Source organism: Boleophthalmus pectinirostris, unplaced genomic scaffold (assembly GCF_026225935.1).
Source record: "Boleophthalmus pectinirostris isolate CB_2022bp ecotype Guang Dong unplaced genomic scaffold, ASM2622593v1 HiC_scaffold_22, whole genome shotgun sequence".
Taxonomy (NCBI): Eukaryota; Metazoa; Chordata; class Actinopteri; order Gobiiformes; family Gobiidae; genus Boleophthalmus; species Boleophthalmus pectinirostris.
In genome coordinates, this window is record NW_026571190.1 from 27,138,081 (window position 1) to 27,157,020 (window position 18,940).

The 18,940-nt window shown below is 39.3% G+C and overlaps 1 protein-coding gene across 1 annotated transcript in view; it reads left to right on the forward strand.

Annotated features, from left to right (window-relative positions):
- adgrl3.1 (adhesion G protein-coupled receptor L3.1) overlaps positions 1-18,940 on the forward strand; it is a 167,142-nt gene that overhangs the window by 133,709 nt on the left and 14,493 nt on the right. Inside the window, exons 12-16 of the mRNA XM_055158568.1 lie at positions 3,494-3,616; positions 3,777-3,982; positions 7,193-7,369; positions 10,363-10,572; positions 14,937-15,157. Coding sequence (XP_055014543.1) covers positions 3,494-3,616; positions 3,777-3,982; positions 7,193-7,369; positions 10,363-10,572; positions 14,937-15,157 — 937 coding nt within the window. The remainder of the gene's footprint in view (positions 1-3,493; positions 3,617-3,776; positions 3,983-7,192; positions 7,370-10,362; positions 10,573-14,936; positions 15,158-18,940) is intronic.

The window sequence follows — 18,940 nt, forward strand, 5'->3', positions numbered from 1 at the left end:
AGGTCAGATGATTTCCACAAACTGAAACCAGCTGATGTATCAGGCTAACTGTTTTTTATATTAGTTGCAACTTTATTTGTTCAATCTGCGTTTTATACTGTTAAGTTTAGTGCCTTACTATAATTCTTGGTTGTTCACAATCCCACACATCAACAGTGTTGGGGAGTAACGGATTACATGTACCGCCGTTACGTAATCACAGTACAAATTATGAGTAACTGTATTCCGTTACAGTTACTGTTTCAATGAGTGGTAATTGGATTACAGTTACTTTGCTGAAATAAGTGGATTACAAGGCGGTATTTTCCTGTTTTCACATTTTGTGCTACATCCCATTTATTTATTTTTTTATTTCGGTAATTCCACTCATTGCAGGAAACCCAAACAGAACGCGCGCAATAAGAGCGATGTAAACGTCATGTTAAAGTTGGCGGTGTCAGTCACACAATGGAAGCAGCAGTGCATTGGTAAAAACGCATTTGTGTCTTGGAAATTCTTCTCCCGACGTGAGATATATATATAAAAAAAACAAATATAAAATCGCCTACAACTTAAATGTGAAACAGGAGCTACTGGCACTGGTGAAAACAACCTGCATAGACTCATAATATCTGCTCTACTGTCCTACGACATGAGGGGACACGCACACAAACACACACAAACACACACAAACACACACCTTCATCATCGTCATCAAACTACCGTCTCGTGCGCCGCGTGTGGAATGTGTTTTCTCGCGTAAACCGTGCTTCCTCCTGTGCGCCTCTAAATCAGAACTAACACCAAAACTAAACCAGGACTAACCCAGGACTAAAGCAGGACTGAACCAGGTTTAAACTAAGACTAAACCACGACTAAACCAGAACTAAAGACCTGGTCTAGACCTGGGGCCTCATTTATAAAAACTGCGCAGGAGTTGTCGTAAGTTAGTGCGTACGCCTAGTAGCTACGACAAGGCGTGCGCCACGCAAACTCCATATTTAGAAAACCCACCGCACGCACCAAACCACGCAATCTTTGCTTTATAAATCCCACCTGCAACTAGAATTTGCGCACGTAAACCTACGTCACGTCACGCCCTCTCCACACCTCCACCTCACCATAAAAGGAGCATGTAAAGTGACTCGTGAATGATATTTCCCTAAACATGAGCCGATAATCAGTGGGTTTGACCGAGACACGTGGGACAGAGGGAGGAGGACGCTCCACGCAGCACCACGTGATCACGACAAAGACTTTATTAAAGACTTTATTAAACCTTGTTTAATAAATAAATACAAAACTAAAAGTGACAACAATGACTCATCTGTTCATTTAATCATATTTCATAATATTTAGGCAGCACATCTTTGCAGTAAAGCCCATGTGTTTTTTCGCTGTTTCAAGAGTTTTATCGCTATATTTTTAAGTCTGTCTATGAAGTGTGTGAGGACTGGCCCTGTATTTATGCATATACACATAGATACGTGCACGCGCTTATCTGAATGGTCAAATTATGAGCGCGTGCGAGAGATTCAGATGCCCTCCCCTGGAGAGGGAAAGGAGCGAGGGGGGGATACGAGGATACGAGGACACAGATTTAGCATGAAACACATCAGATACAGATGTTATTCTGCCAATTAAAATCCATACGAAACATCCAAACTGCTGAACCTGTGAGTGTGGGTCTGGGTCTGTGAGTGTGGGTCTGGGTCGGGACGGGCACGGGCATTATTCTGTTCTTCATACAGTCAGAGAGCAGCTCTCATGTACAAGAGTTCCCCATTACACAAAAATGTAGGGAAGATTTTGGTTCGGGTCAGGTTCGGGCAGTGGGCTTCGTGTTGTCCGCAGACTCGGGTCAATCTGCCGCTCGGTGCGTAAAGACTAAAGTAAAAGTGTTAAAGTTGCGTTCATTAAATCAAAATCTGGCTCCTGCTGCGTCCAAGGGAAGCGTTTTCTCTCAGGTTGGGTCATTATTTCGTCCTCTGTGTTGGTCACAGTCTGAGTTCTATTGAAGTCTATGGTCGCGGTGTGGACTGTGGGACTCTGCGCTACACCGAGTCCGGGAACGTGGCCGCGCTCGTGCACGAGTGTCAAATGTATAATATTGTGGAGAATAATGAGTGGAATAAACAGCCCTTCTCCGTATTTTGGCGAACCAAACACTTAAATGCGCAAATCAGAAGGTAATTCTTCTGTATACGTGGATTTTCTGATCAAACACTTCCTCAAACTCTGTTCACTTCTGTCTCTCTCCACGAGTGTCGCTTTTTCCCTGTGTCTCCAGACTTTGCGTAGAACTTACAGGAGGTCCCGAGTTGGCGTAGAGTTAAGCAAAGAGCCACGCCTTAGGCGAGTTTTATAAATACCGCGGTTGGCGTAGGAAGCGCGCACGCACGGATTTTTGCGTAAGCAAGATTTATAAATGAGGCCCCTGGTCTAAACCAGGTCTAAAATCAGGAGTAAACCAGGTCTAAAAATCAGGACTAAACCAGGACTAAACCAGGTCTAAACAACATGACACCTAACAGTAGGTTGACATTTTAAGGTGATCTCATATAAAAAATAATTTCTCTATCAGTAATATTTTTTAATATGGCTTATCTTGTTACTGTCTTTTAACAGACAAAACCTCTTATATTAGGATATCATGGTCTTTGTTTCTTTACAGCAAACAGTTGCTTATACATGGAGACTTGGGCTCAGACAATTTGAAGACAACAAACAAGAATTTTCAGAATGTGGTTGCTACATTCATGTCGTTTAAAAAAACATGACAATATCAAGTAATCCAAAGTAATCAGATTACATTACTCACTTTAAGTAATTAAATGGATTACATTACAAACTACATTTTGGGGTGTGTAATCTGTAATCTGTAGGGGATTACGTTTTAAAAGTAACCTTCCCAACACTGCACATCAACATATACAAATATAAAAAAAACTGCATGTATTTTTAATTTTCTTGCTTTTTCTCCTTGTCTTTCACTGACCTCCTTAACAGTTTCCCTATTCACACATCTCCTCCTCATGTCCTAAGTATGTCCTTGTGCTGTTTACTTGAACCAGGAGGCTCTTCATTTCACCACAAAAGCAACATCTAAATCACAAAATCACTCATGGGCACGAGATAGCAGAACGGGAAAGGTATAATTAGTCCATAATTAGAAACTTTATCTAACGCATTACTCCGCCACAATCAGTCATGTGCTAACGAACCTGGATGCTGAAATGAGATTCCCACAATACAAGAGAGACAGCGGATTACACACCTTCATTTGTCTGACCAGTTGCCAGGAGACATTGTTGGCATTTTTAGTCGAAAAAAGTTATTACTCATGTCTTTGTTTAGAAAAAAGGACTGGCAGGATTCATGCATGCCGCTTTGAAGCACTTAGTGGCAAAACATAGCTATTACACAGGGCCTTTCAAAACAAACCACGACAGAGAGTGCTATGCAATTAGATGACATTAACGCTGTCATGATGTTTTTTGTTTTCTCCTCTCAGAGCTGGAAGTGGCGAGGTTGAGCACCGATGGAAACCTTGTGGACTTGACATTCCCCCAATCTGAGCTACACGGAAACTCCATCCAACTGTCAGCCAGCACTCTCAAGCAACACGGACGAAATGGTAAAAGAAAAAAAAAATCTCGCCTCTCCTCTCACTTGCTGTGGGGTGTCTGTGTGTCAGACCCACCGCCGTGTGTTTCTCTCACCCCTGCTCTTACAGGCTATTTCTGGACACAACAGTTATTAAGAGTGTTGACTCATGTGTACGGTCCATCCCACAGGTGAGATCCGGATGGCCTTTGTCCTCTACAGAAATCTGGGCTCGTACCTGTCCACAGAGAACGCCAGTGTCAGACTGAGCAGTGAGGCGGTGTACCCCAACTACTCTGTGATCGTCAACTCCCCGGTCATCACCGCCTCTATTAACAAAGAGAGCAATAAAGTATACCTGTCCGAACCTGTGGTCTTCACTGTCAAACACTTACAGGTGAGACACATTATCCATAACACAGAGGTTGGCAGTTTGATCCCTGTTATCTTCATTATGTTCTATTTTTGGAGATCTATTGTTGTATGCATGCAATGGTAGCCACTCCTCCATCAGTCTGCTCCAGGGCAACTCTGACTGCACAAGTGTATGGTTAGTGTAGTTACAGTATGCTGGTTAGTGTCTACAGTAGTATAATTTTACTGCAGTCTCTGATAACATTTGGACAAGATATCAAGTTTAAAGGTCCCATATTACGTGAAATTGACTCTTGTGAGCTTTAAGCCATGTTATAATGTTACCTCCTCAACAACATACTCAGAGATGTGTTTTATTTCATTAATGTTTGAATAATCCTGGATTGTTAGTCTGTATACGTCCCCAAAGCTCAAAATGCTCTGTTCCACCTTTGATGTCATGAAGTGGTAGTTTTCAAGTTGACTGCTATCTTTTACCATTTGTTCAGTTGAGATAGGAAAATTCAGAGCTGAAATTACCCAAATGATTTTAGTGACAAAGTTAAGAGTTTAAAAACACAGTGGAGCATGTCCTTTATTACCACATGACATCATAAGGTGGAATAAAGTGTTTTCTGTTTCAGAGAAGAACTAAATATAACTAAACTATAACTAAATATGCAGGCTTTATGTTTTAAACATGTGTAAATGAAACAAAACAAAACTCCATGTATGCTCCTGATGAGATAACAACATTATAACATAGATCAGAAAAAAGTGTTATTTTATGTGCTATATCAAAATACCCATGCACCCTTTATTTTACACGTGGTAAAATTGGTCTTTACTCAAAGTGCGTGTGTGTGCCAGGTTTGGACTGGCACTGTGCCTCATTTACATCCCTACATGATAATGTTAAGGATCTCATGAAGTTTCCAATTAGCTGGGCGTTTGTTTCTAATCAATTCACTTTGTGGTGTCAAGTAATTGCTTACCCACCGCATCACCACACAGTTTCCTCACTTTCTGTTATCTTTTACACGTACACAGCACATGGATTCACATACGGCTCACAGCAGGTCAGCTTTATTTTCGGATTTGTAAATTGTGTGATTCAAAACATGGTCGCATTTATATTTAGGACACAGGTTGGACTTTTTGATTTTTTTTTTTTGATACTTTGAAGCATTGCAAAGCACCCATTGATACATTGCAGCAGATGTCATCAACATTCCATGGGGGTGTTATGCTAATTGAAGGCACTAATTTAATCTGAGCTTTATTTTAACACAATCTGACTAGAAAGAGCGGACTTAGTTGGAATCACAACAGGTGAGCTGATTTGTGCTGTTTAACAAGTTTCTCACATTTAAAATTACAGTCACAAGCTAGCTAATATTAACCAACAGTTTATTTTGTTGTTTTTTTTTAGTTTGTCACTTTCACCTTTTTGTTGAAAATTGAACACCTAAACAGGATCATGAAATATTGTGCAACTTCTGGTTCAGGGTCTGTCAAATGCTTTTCTGCATGGAAATGTTATTGCTTTGTCTGAAATGTTTCACAGTATGATATTAAACTATCTTCATGGAGACTAAACCAGGCCAAGTTACTAGTCAGTCATCTGTGGAGATGTGACCCCACTCTCAGTCAGAATGCCAGTTTTTTTTTAGGTATTTTTGAGCTATAAAACCACCTTTAAATTAATTAATGTAAGGTAGAGCTGTTTAATGTCATACTGTGAAACTTTCAAGGCAGAGAAATGACATATCTAGAGAAACGAGCAGGTGATGGGGCCTCCAACAGAAAAGTTACACAATGCACCTTTAAAAAAAAATGACATTGTTTGCTAATGTGAGAACAATGTCCCCATGGTAACTGCTAAACATGCCACCATACATATACATGCAGAACAGCCCCAATGTGATGCCACTGCATAGCATCAACCTCGCTAATGTGAGTGGCGTGGGATCACAACATCAGTGGTTATCTTTGACTTTGTGCTTTCTAACAAGCCTGACCAAAGTGTGAGGAGCTCTTGCCACTTGCTCATTTAGTGACTAACTTTACCAGTCTGCCACACTCCGCTCAGAGTCGTCAGTTTACCAAACACGAGCAGCTCCTACACTTGAGAATCTCGCACAACAAGCGGACACAGCTCTGTCACCTCCTGCCACCACTCCATGTTTGTTTGTGGCTGCCCTGTTGCGTTCACTCCCTTCTGTTTGTCTGTTGTTTTATTGTGCTACACTGTGGACTCTTTTGCTCTCTGTATTTGTCTCAAACATTCACAGATCAAACATAATACTATGACCACAACATGTGAAGTGGATAACACAGATAATCTTGCCAAAATACTAACCATTTTACCTATAACATATTTTTATGTTATTTGGAAGTAGTTTAGTAGCCCAAAAAAGTAACAGCGCTGTGACAATGTGATGAAAATAGATCTGTATGGTTACATCATTTTTTAGTAGTAGTAATTTTGTTCTGATTTGAAGAATTCCAAAAATAAGGCTGGTAGTTGTTATCTACTCTTCAATGACAAATAATCCCTAACATAAATATTGGGTTTATTGTGTATGAGGGTACATTTTAGTCAATTAATTAAAAAAAATAAAAATTGAAAGGTCCTATATTACATAAAACTGACTTGCGGGCTTTAAGCCATGTTATAATGCCCCCTCAAAAACATACCTGGAGTTGTGTTTTGTTTCATTCACACATGTTCGAGTCATCTTTTATTATTTCTCTGTCTGCCTGGAAAGCTCTAAATGCTCTCTTCCACCTTGTGATGTCATGAAGAAATAGTTTATATGTTAACAGCAATTTTTTTTACCTTTAGATTAGAGATTGTAGATTGGCAGTTCCAGGACTGAAATCATCCAAATGATTCTAGTGAAAGTGTATAGAGTTTAAAAACACAGTGGAGCACTTATTGTATTACCACATGACCTCACAAGGTGGAACTGAGTATTTTCTGTTTGAGAGAAGGACTCAGCCTAAATATGCAGGCTTTGCATGTTAAACATGTGTGAATGAAACAAACACTACTGTATGTTTTTGATGAGGAAACAATATTATAATATAGATCAGAAAATAGCGTACTATAAAACCTTTAACAAATAGTACCCATAATGCAGGTAATGTTTCTTCTGTCATTTTTAGTTTCACTTATCCCTATGTGCAGCTGTAATGTACCGCTCTTTTCTTTTCTTTCATCCTAATTTGACACTCTTCCTCCTCTTAGCATTCCGAAGAGAACTTCAATCCCAACTGTTCCTTCTGGAGCTACTCCAAACGCACCATGACGGGATTCTGGTCGACACAGGACTGTCGTCTGCTGGCCACAAACCGCACACACACCAGCTGCTCCTGCACGCACCTCACCAGCTTCGCCGTGCTCATGGCCCACGTGGAGGTCAAGGTAAGGTTTTCCGTAGGCTCACTCATTCATCATTTGATTAGAGAAAACTGACCTGAAAAAGTCCACAGCATCTGGGAAACACAGGTCTCCAGAGTCCATGATAGTAACTAATCAGATTTGGCAGGAGGAATTTTACATTCAATTTGTCAGAGGAGGATGATGACACAGAGTGGAATGGAAAAGCACTTAAGACATTTGTATTCCACCTGTGGAGCCCGGAATGACTAAGACAGATACAAGTTGTCTTTGGAGACTGCTGAATACAAGCCTTGTGTGCTGTAAAAACAATGTTTATCCAATCATAGAGAGACAGTTAGAGGCTCATAGCAGGGGTAAGAATATAAAGGGTGGAAGTGACATTTTGGGGAAGATTGAGACATACTATATTCAGTGAGTAAAATAAAAAGCTTTTGATGGCCTCTTTTTACAGCCAAAATATCATAATAATAACGCCTATAAATTTAAGTTTATGGCCAATGAGGAACATAAGATTCACTCAGTGCCAAAAGCCAGTCAGGGCAGCAGTATGCTATTATGTTAAGAAATTACATGAAAGGCTGTAGCCAAAAGGTGCTTTGTTCCTTTTACATATAAAAGTGGAAGACAAATGTTCAAGCCAATCATCAGAACTGCAAGGAAAGGGTATTAAGGGGTTTAAATATTGCACAGACTGCTGTAGGTATTTCAAAAACACAATTTGCACTTTTAGGCACAAGTGTCCTGTGCATGGCAGTTCTGTGGGGTACCTTCAGTATTTAAATAGCTTTTGTATGTAGATTTAAAGGTGCATTATGTAACTTTTCTGTTGTGGGATCCACTACCAGCTTGTTTTCGTGGAGATGCTATTTTTTTGCTACAGTATGTCTCTAAAGTTATCTATCTTGCATTTATTCAGTTACATCTTTTTATTGCTGAACAAATGTCACACTGTGAAACATTCTAGGCAAATTAATAACTTCTCCGTGGAGTCAAATAGGTAGTGATGAACCCTCCACCAGAAAAGTTACAGATTGCACCTTTAAAGTAAACCTTTAAAACCAGGTATATCACATGACTAAATGTAAATAGCTCATATAGCTTTATAAGAGGTGCACCTGAAAACACCAGAGACTGTTCCTGTATGTTAACAGCAAACTATTGTAGCTGGAATTTCTGTTGTTCTATCTTTTTATATTCTCTGTAAATCCCCTGCTATTATTATATGTATTAAACTACGTAGGAGTTAGAGTAAGCAGTTAATACCTGTGTGGGATAAGTCCACTTTCCTTTTGTCTCTTCAGTTTCAGTTTTGTCGCCTAAATTGTGTCTTGTAGCTCTTGATTCAGTGTGACACGCGGCTCTCGCACAGGGGCCAGGGGATGTGTGTTAGTGTAGCAGGGGTCATGGTCAGAGCTAACCCCTGTGTGAGCTCCGTGTGCGGGTGTGAGCAGTAGATCCATCATGGCCGCTCCATAGTGAACAGTGCTCAGGTTGCCAGGCTGTGGGACACTGATGGATAGAGCCAGTGCACCTGTGCAGCGCCGCGTAAAAACATGGAGGAGACCGCGAACACTCAGGGACAAACAGTCAGACGAGCATCAGTCATAGAGGCTTTTGTCTATGTTAAGTTTCAACACAGAGCATATCGGGTCAGTATTTGTTTAAAGGGCCTACTGTATATTACACTATTTTCTGATCTGTGTTATAATGTTGTTTCCTCATCACAAACATCCACTGAGTTGTGTTTTGTTTTATTCACATGTTTAACACAGATATCTTGCATATTTAGTTCTTTTCTCAAATGGAAAACTGTTCGACCTTGTGATGTCATGTTTTTAAAGTCCATGCACCTTAACTAGAATCATTTAGATAATTTCAGCCCTGGAATTGATACTGAATGTTAAAAAGTAGCTGTTAATGTGAAAACTACAGGTCCATAAGATGACAAGGTGGAACAGAGCATTTTGAGTTTTGGAGATGCAGACAAACTAATAGTACAGGGCTACACAAACATGTGTGAATGAAACAACACACAACTCCAGGTATGTTTTTGTTGAGATAACAACGTTCTAACATGACTAAAATCTCACAAGATTGAAATGTGCATAATATAGCACCTTTGAACCAATCTGTGTGTAACGTGAAATTATTATGGTACTAAACAAAGCATAACAGCTCATTTTGTATTTTATGGTGGCAACAAATAGGCAATAAATAACAAAAAATAACTCAACTGGAGAGATGCTGATGTCTTGGTAAAATTCAGAAAACTGTCCTCATTTTATTAATCCAGCCACAAAGAGTCACATGCCAGTGCACTTATGACATGAGACCTGTCAAATTACCAGTCCATTCCCTGCACACCAGGAGGCAAAGGAATTACTGCAACCTTGAAAAGTAAATGACAAAGGGAAAGATTTTTTTATTATGAGTATTGGATATTCATGATTTTCAGGCCCTCTGGTGACATTGTAATCAAAAAGATGATCATTCTACGATAGAAATCACTGCCTGGATTAAGAACACTTGTATTGTATGACCAGGAGTCATGCCTTTATGTGAATTTAAATCAGAAATTCTTCATTTACAATAGATGTTTGTGTAATACTTCAGTCGTGCAGCCAAAAGTTTATTGTAGCAATTACAATAGACATAATAAAATCGTAAAACTGTTTTATGTCAAATGAAAACACTGGCAATTGTCTTTCTATTTCTCCTAAAACCTTGAAATGCAATGAGGTTAAAGGTGCATTGTGTAATTTTTCTGGTAGAGGGTTCGTCACCTGCTTGTTTCAATGGAGATGTCATTGCTCTGCCTAGAATATTACGCAGTATGACATTAAACAGCTCTACCTTACATTAATAGTTTACTTTACAGTGGTTTATAACTCAAAAATACCTAGAAAAACAAGCCTTCTGGCTTTGAGCGGGGTCATCTCTCCACAGATCTGACCTGTAACTTGATCTGAGTGTGGATGTTTTCTCTTTGTAACACCAATGTTCTTATGTTACAGAAAGCAGACAGTATGCATGACCTGCTCCTGGACGTCATCACCTGGGTGGGGATCCTGCTGTCTTTGGTCTGCCTGCTCATCTGTATTTTCACCTTTTGCTTCTTCCGCGGTCTTCAGAGTGACCGTAACACCATCCACAAGAACTTGTGCATCAGCCTCTTCATCGCAGAATCACTCTTCCTCGTGGGGATCAACCGAGCGGACCAGCCGGTGAGCGGACCAGAGCAAATCAATCACTTCTCCTTTAGTATCCACATGGGGCGTTTGTCTTTGGCTAATGCTACAGCAGTACATCACACCAGAGTAGTCACCATAACAGCCTGTTGTCATCGTTATGCTTGATTGTTGTGTATTAAACCTGATCTATAGTACTTGCAGCAAAGTGACAGAGAAGAAAGAAAAAAACATGTCTAGATGGTTTCATTAGTTGGTTTCAATTTTCAGACAGACTTAATTTTGGCTCATGCACATACTCTGCCATTGTTCGTAGTTCTTTATTGGCATACCAACTTCTGAAATGTTTGCTAACTAGCTGTTATTGGTTGACCACATTGAGGCTAGAACAAAATCAACAGAACATTTGATACATGCTGCGTTCCCAGAATAAATCAGAAACACAAATTTGCACACTGACAAAATCTGTTCCGTTTTTCAGCTTTATTACATTGTCATCTCAGAAATTTGCCTTGAGAGACATTTTACAAGCAAAGTAAAATTAGTTAGAGCAAAGCAGACTTAGTAATAAAGAAGATTTTTTTCCTTTTAAAATTACACCAAAAACTTTCTGTACAAAAAAATGATCCAAGAATGCCTCAACACCTCAAACTTTTTATTTATTTATTCAGTGCCCTGGCCAAACTTGGCTAATGTAGCTAAAACAAAACCAGTTACAATGCTTTTTCTTGGTAAATAATTCTTGTTTAGGATATAACTACTTTTTAAAGCAAACTTTATTGATCCACAAGGGAAATTATTTGGACACAGCAGCTCATACATCACAATATATTATAATAACAAAGAGAAAAATATAAATAGTAGTGATCAATTCTAAATAAGCAGCAAAAATATCAAGAGGCCGGTGTCAAATAATGCAGAATGATATAAATGTATATGTACAATAAAAATAAAATATAGAAATATAGTAAGGACATAGGGTTATCTGTTACATAAGGCTGAGTTCTTGTACAGTTGTAGGGAGTATTATCTGTTACATAAGGGTGAGTTGTTGTACAGTTGCATGGGGTGTGTTATGAATGTAGTCTTGTATCTCTTGCTGTAGGAGCCTGTTGAAGAATGAGCTCCTCTGTCCCTTTACTACTATATTCAAATTTCTTTCTCCTTTTTTCATAGCTTACCATGTGCCTTTACTCTAACCCCCTCCTTATTCAGACCCTCTCCTCCTCACTCCCACTAAACATTACCAGATTGGCACTTTCTATTACAGTTAATGACGCGTGACCCATGCCGCTCATGTGAGACTGTGTTCTGCTTTAGCTATTCACATCTGTAGGCGAGAAACTACATCTAAGACCATGAAGACGATGACCCCTCTCAACCTCTATTAGAGTGTAAACAAACCCCACATACTTTAACCACATGTAGCAGATATAACATTTTATCCACTGACCTCTCTAATGCCTGGGCTCTCCACATGTGGGACGCAGAGAGGGAAGAATTGGGCTGCAACAAATAAACTAGACAAATTGTATCAATGATTAAATGCATGACAAATTTCTCTGTAATCCAGGGGAGGATCAGAGAAGGAGAGAATTGATATAGTGAAACGTTAAATCAGGCAGTATGCACGATTGTTTTATTTATTCAAACCATAGATAAGAGATAATCAGTGACTAATCCAGAACCAAACCTAAACTAAACTAGGTTGTTTAATCATGGTATGGCAAATGGTCACATTTTATACAGCGCTTTTCCACCTTCACGGCACTCAAAGCGCTATACATCAATGAATCACTCAAACATTCACAGACACATTCATAAGCAGTGTGTACGCAGACACAGGGAGCAAGGTGGGTTGTGTCCTGCCCAAGGACCCAATGACAGTATTCACACAACAGTATTCATTTTATTGCACAGCTGTTGCTTTGAAACCACAGTGGCACTTACTAACTAACCAGCATTATTATAATTCTATTCCTTGTGATAAAATGTTGATGTTGCAATAACTACATTATATACATTATATTGATACTTTGCAGTGACATCACCCTGGGGGTCTTCTACATGTATGTGTATTGGCGAAATGTTCATCTAGACATCAAGACTAGCTAGCTTGTGACTGTAATGTTATTTGAGAAAAACTTGTTTAACAGTACAAATCATCCCACCTGTTGCAGTTCTATAGGCCGTTCTTTCCGGTCAGACTGTGTTAAATTATAGTTCAGATTAAAGTCTTATAAAGTTTCAGACAGAGCAGTGCCTACAGTTATCATGACAGCCCCAGGGAACGCTGAAGGCATCATCTGCAAACTATCAATACTGCGTCGCCTTAGAAACAAACCACCAACACTCGAGCTGTGTGCCTGCCTGTATATCTGCAGTAGTGATCGGCAGTGCTTTCTACTCTTTGTCTCCGAGCCATTTGGATGTTTTTCTGTGTAAGGAGGGAACGGCATGCGCTGCGCCCTGGGCCTCTGCCTCCCTGCTGCGCTAAAATGAGACAACCTGCTCATTTCAAACGAAGACATGGAGCAAATTTGATAAATGTGTTTTGACGTGGGTGTTTATCTGTTTGTGTGAGTGCTACAGTGCGGGGGATGGGATGGTGTTTCTTTATGCAGTAGATCAGCCTGGCCGCCATTCTCCTCTTAATTACTGGTGACTATTTGTGACCTCTATTAACATCTTCAGCGTCGCTTAGCTCGCGGACGCTTAAGCTCTAATTCCAGCAGGAAAAACCAAATGACTTTGCATAAGTAGAGGCTTCTTTACCTGTGTGTGCGTGACGCTGTGCCATCATTAGAAATGGAAATGAGTGACTCCCTCGCCCCCTAAACTCATTGTTAGGTAATTGTGTCTGTGTGTTAGCGCTACCACTCACTGATTCAGGAGTGACTCTTTAGATTAAAGGCATGAATAGCACAGACCAATTGGTCCCGTTATTAAGCTTTTCCTCCTTATCCTTCTCCCAGTTAATGCTGTTTGCAGGTTTATTACTCCTCTTTGAATAAAATGCAATATGCGACTTCACTGAATGTTTTGGTGTTTGGATTGTATAAGCAGAGCTACAGTCAAAGTCAAAACAAATCCATAAATAAGAGTGAGCTAAAAGTGCGAATAAAACAGGAATAATTGTTATGAAGCATGGCTAGACCAGGATCATAAATAATGTGTAAAACCCATCTCTGTGATCATGGTTTCAAATAAAGATGGATATTGTTGATGTTGAAATTTGTGGTATTTTAAAATGCGCTTCTCTCCACAAATGTAGATCGTGCCCTCCCAAACCACAGTGCCTGCCATTTAATTAAGCTGCCTAACTTTTATATTTACTGCTCACTTTTTTCTCCTCTGTTGCATTTTAATGTTATGTAGAATTTATGTACTTTTCTAGTTTATTTATCATCTGTCTCTCAAACTGCTTTCATCCTTCAGGCTTTACCAGATAACGGTGTAACCAGATAACAATGTAATCTAAAATCCATTCATTTCATTTTCTGCCTATGAAACACTGCTTGCCTCAGGTGAATGCCAATTTATTTCCATTTAGCTCAGTATATAATAATTACCATCTTACAAGGAACTAATTATCATTTTATCACACAGTTCACTGAAAACATGTGATTAGGTTGCAATAATGCCACTGATTTTGCCTCTATTCACCACTTAAATGCTTTCATTGGCCTTTTAAATCCCAAAATGTGTCAGATTCGATTTGCACCATGTGTCTCACATCACTGATTCATTTAGCAGCCCCTCTATTCATTCAAAATGTTTGGCAATGACAAAAATCATATTGAATTGTCAACGCTGCTGCCAAGGCATTCAAGCAACCTGGTCGTTTTGCAAAGTGCTTTGGCTCTTTGTGTGGTCAACCACAGAGCCCTTTTATTCACCTCCAAACTCAAATGGAGGAATCAAGATCAGAACCAGAGTATTTAAAAGTAATAGCCTGATTTCATACAGTTATTATAATATTCCAATATTTAATGTAATTGCTTTTGAGTCAAATTTCTTTGTTGTCTTGATTTAGTCCCATTTATTCCTTCCTCGTCAAGACCTTGGTTTGTGCTTGTTATGTCCTGCGTGCTCATTTAGTCCGGTTTAGTTCAATAGCTCGGAGGCATAGAATCTCATCTGAAGGTTTGTTATTCAAGCTTCTCTGTTTTGATTGATTGGATCCTGGTTCCGCTCTGCTTTTATTTGTACTAGTAATCCTTATTTTAGCCAGTGCTTTGGATATAAATAGGTCATGATCCACTGTAGTCCATTAAAAGTACTATTTGTTAAGACAAAATGTTCTGTATCAAAATCAATGTATTCGAACAGTGTATTTATCTCCTAAACAATTTACTAGACAAATGACCAGCTCCATAAATCTTCATTTGTTTCTCCAGATTGCCTGTGCTGTCTTTGCCGCCCTGCTGCACTTCTTCTTCCTGGCAGCCTTCACCTGGATGTTCCTGGAAGGCGTTCAGCTCTACATCATGCTGGTGGAGGTGTTTGAGAGCGAGCACTCCAGGACTAAGTACTTCTACCTGGCAGGTTACGGCGTGCCCGCCATCATCGTGGCTGTGTCGGCAGCAGTGGACTACCGCAGCTATGGCACGGACCGAGTGTAAGCAGCTCATGGGGCTCGGGGAGAGGCACAGGAAGCATGTATGCACAACACATTTGCCAGGGAGGGTTTTTAGGCCAGTCCCTACTGTTATTTTGGCTGTGGGACTTCTCGAGCTGAAGAGTCAGTACACAGAAGGAAATGCAGGGGGGGTGTTCACTGCATGAATATGACAATGTGTGAATATAGAGGGCTTTCACAGGGACAGACAAGGATGTGGATGTGGGAAAAATATTCATTCTGTCTGTTACTTCAGTGCTAAAGTATTATTATTATTAAATATTAAATATATTATTATTATTATTAAATAGAAATATACAGAATAATTAAGGGTGGGATGAAACACGAGATTAGGTAATCAAGACAAGGAGAGATTTTGAAATAATTTATAATAAAATAATTGTTTGATCCTATTTGCAGTTTTGAATTTGCATTTTTAGCATTTCATATGTTTTGTTGTAGTTGAAGAAATACTTTTTGGAACAACAATTTCTCAAGAGATTCCAGTCTAGATGTAAACTAAATGGAAAAAAAATCTGACAACATAATTTTTCTCTTGTGTGCCCAGTCTTGTGACAATTTTATTTTACAAGATCTTGTCCCATCCCTACTAATAATAGCTAAGCAACTCAAAAAACTGAATCTTTGAACATTTTATTGGGTGCTGTAGTACTTTATATCTGACAGTAGATAACTAAATTCATTTGAAAATCAGTATACCTGGACCCCATAAATATAAGTAATCATATTGCACCTACTAGCTAAAACCTGGAATCATTTTCTATCTGAATCTTGTATTGTTCCATATCTTTCCGCAGTGGGGAGTGATAGAGGAGCGTGCAGGGTTTCTATATATGTACACATCCAGGCTCGTTATGTATTTAAAAAGGTGGCTTGGCTTACCTGCCTGGAGAGTAGTCACGTAAAAGATAAGAACACGCATTAAGAGTGTATTGTAATTATTCATACCCCTCTTTCTTGCCACTTACAAACGCACACTCTCACTCAGTGTACTGTCTGCCCTTTGACTGATAAACACTTTTATCCAGTGAGCACATATGAATATTAGATACACATAATACACTTATATATGTCCGTGACCTGTCCTTTCTTTAGTGACAGTGAAATTGTGTGGGTTAAAGAGGATGTTGGATTTGCTTATAAATGACTGATCCCACCAATAGAGAATGGTATAGTACCCTTAAATGATTCAGATGCGCTCCCATTCTTAGCTGCTCCCAAGGCCATTGTAGCCACACTTGAGAACTCATCGCTCTTCACTATCCACACAGCAGTCCATAGATAAAAAGGCTCTGATTTAAGAGTGTTTAAACGTCAGACCACACCAATCCGTATGCCACTTAGATCAATATTTCATTGTGGGGGCAATCTTTAAAACATGAGAGCCCAAGTTAGAGATGAATAATCCAGACCGCATAGCATTAGATCACTGGAAATTTCTTGGTGACAATAACTACAGTACTATGCCAAGTTTTGTAGTGAGTACTAGGCATGTCATGATAATTACTATATTGACTTCAATATATGAAAGCTGGAACTTTTTTTTTTTTGCAGTACTGGGAATTTTTTGGGGGTATATGAGAAGATTTAAGCCATAAAAGGTTGAATTAAAGGGCCCATATTATGCTGATCTGTGTTATAATGTTTCCTCAGCAAAAACATACCTGGAGTTGAGTTGCGTTTTGTTTCATTCACACATGTTTAACACACAAATCCTATATATTTAAGCTGAGTTCTCCTCTCAAACACTGTTCTTTCGCTAGTGAACTAAAAGTATAAAAGCAACATATCATGACATCACAAGGTAGAAGCTTTGAAGATGTAGAGAGACTAATAATAAAGTATTACTCAAACATGTGTGACTGAAAAAAAGCCAACTGCAGGTATGTTTCTGATGAGGTAATAACAGTATAACATTACCTAAAGCTCACAAGAGTCAATTAATACCAGGTCTGTGCATGCTGTCCATATGGGTCAGTGAGGGGTTTGGCTACTCAATCTCAGGTACATCACAGGGCTTTGAGAGAATAGAAGTAGAATCTGTATAAATTAGAATAGGACAGTGCCTTGGTACTATATCATTCATAATCTAGTCTGCAGAATGGCTTTGCATATGATATTTGACATAATATTGCAACTAAACCCTTTGAAAATATCATGGTCCTCCCCTGCAGTGTCACCTTGTCACATAAGCCACCTTCAGTCTCCCTGCATTAGCCAGTGGCACTGGCTCTCATTCATGTCCCTATAATGAACGCTGCTATGACTTAGCACAGGAGCCCTAATGGGGGATAGTGTGACACAGCCAGGGACCCATAATGGAGGGCTCTCTAATGTGCTGGAAATTGAAAGATTAATAATTCAAAAGCAACTGGTCATGAATCAGGCGGCCATTTTGCCCCAGTATATTTTTTTGTTTGGCACCTTTCTCTACAACCTATTGGGTCTGACCTCCATCAGAGGGCATACCAGAGTCTTTTTGCATTCTCACTTCCTAAAGTGGATGAAGAAAGACTTTTGGGGTAATGTAATTCAGCATAGTGCACCATATCCTCTGCAGCCTTGTCACAAACTGTATATGGATTGGCCCAAATGTGTCCTCATGAATGTGAAAGGCCGACCCTCCCACACATTTGCATTTGTTAAGTATCTTTAGCAAATCAACAAGTGAATAATTACTTTCACTTTGATTCTTTACAATATAGACACAGTAGACTTTTACGAATTAATAGTTTGAAGAGAAACCATCTTTGAAGTAAAATTTTAAGGTTGAATCCATTTTATTGTAATATAACCTTGCTATCTTTAAAGGGCCTGTATTGTGATATTTTCTGATCTACATTAATATGTTGTTTGCACATACCCAGAGTTGTCTTTGTTTCATTCACACATGTTTATCACAGAAATCCTGCATATTTAGGTTTTTCCCTCATACAAAATACGCTTTCTTCCATCTAGTGATGTCACGTAGTAATATAGTTAGTGCTCAACTGTGTTTTTAAACTTTATACACCTTCACTAGAATCATTTGGACAATTTCAGCTGTGGAATTCCCAATCTCCATTGAACAAAAGGTAAAAAGCAGCTGTTATTCTGAAAACTACAGCTTCATGACATAACAAGGTGGAACAGAGCATTATGAGCTTTGGAGAGTTAGACAGACTATTGAAAAAGGGTGATAGATGGATGAAACAAAACATAACTCCAGGTACATAACAACATTCTAACATGGCTTAAGGCTCACAAGAGTCCATTTTACGTAATATATGACCTTTATGTTTTTGCTGTAAACTGATATACCTTTTTAAAAATATCACTTTTGCATAGTGCAGCAGTATAACTCACCTTCGAGAGCATATCCTGGCTAACCTTGTCACAAACTGTATATATTATGTGTCCTCATGCATGTGAAACATCCATCCATGTCTTTAGTATGCGCTGGACTTAGTGGGTTATCCTAGCTGGTGTGTTGACAGTGTGTCTCTCCACTGACCTTTGACCTCTCCAGACTTCATAAATAGCCCACGTGTGACAACTGCATCCATAAGTCAGTATTCAAATGCACACACTCATGTCATATTTCTAGGCCCTAAGGGGGAAGAGCTGCTGAATCTATCATTGATGTTCATCCATGGCTGTCCAATTCCACACGTGTGATGTATGCCTGTGGTCCAGTCCTCCTTTACCTTTAGTCATTCTTGTCACTTTCACATGTGCCCAACTTCCGCCACTCTCCGTGTCTCCGTGCTTTTGATAAAGCAT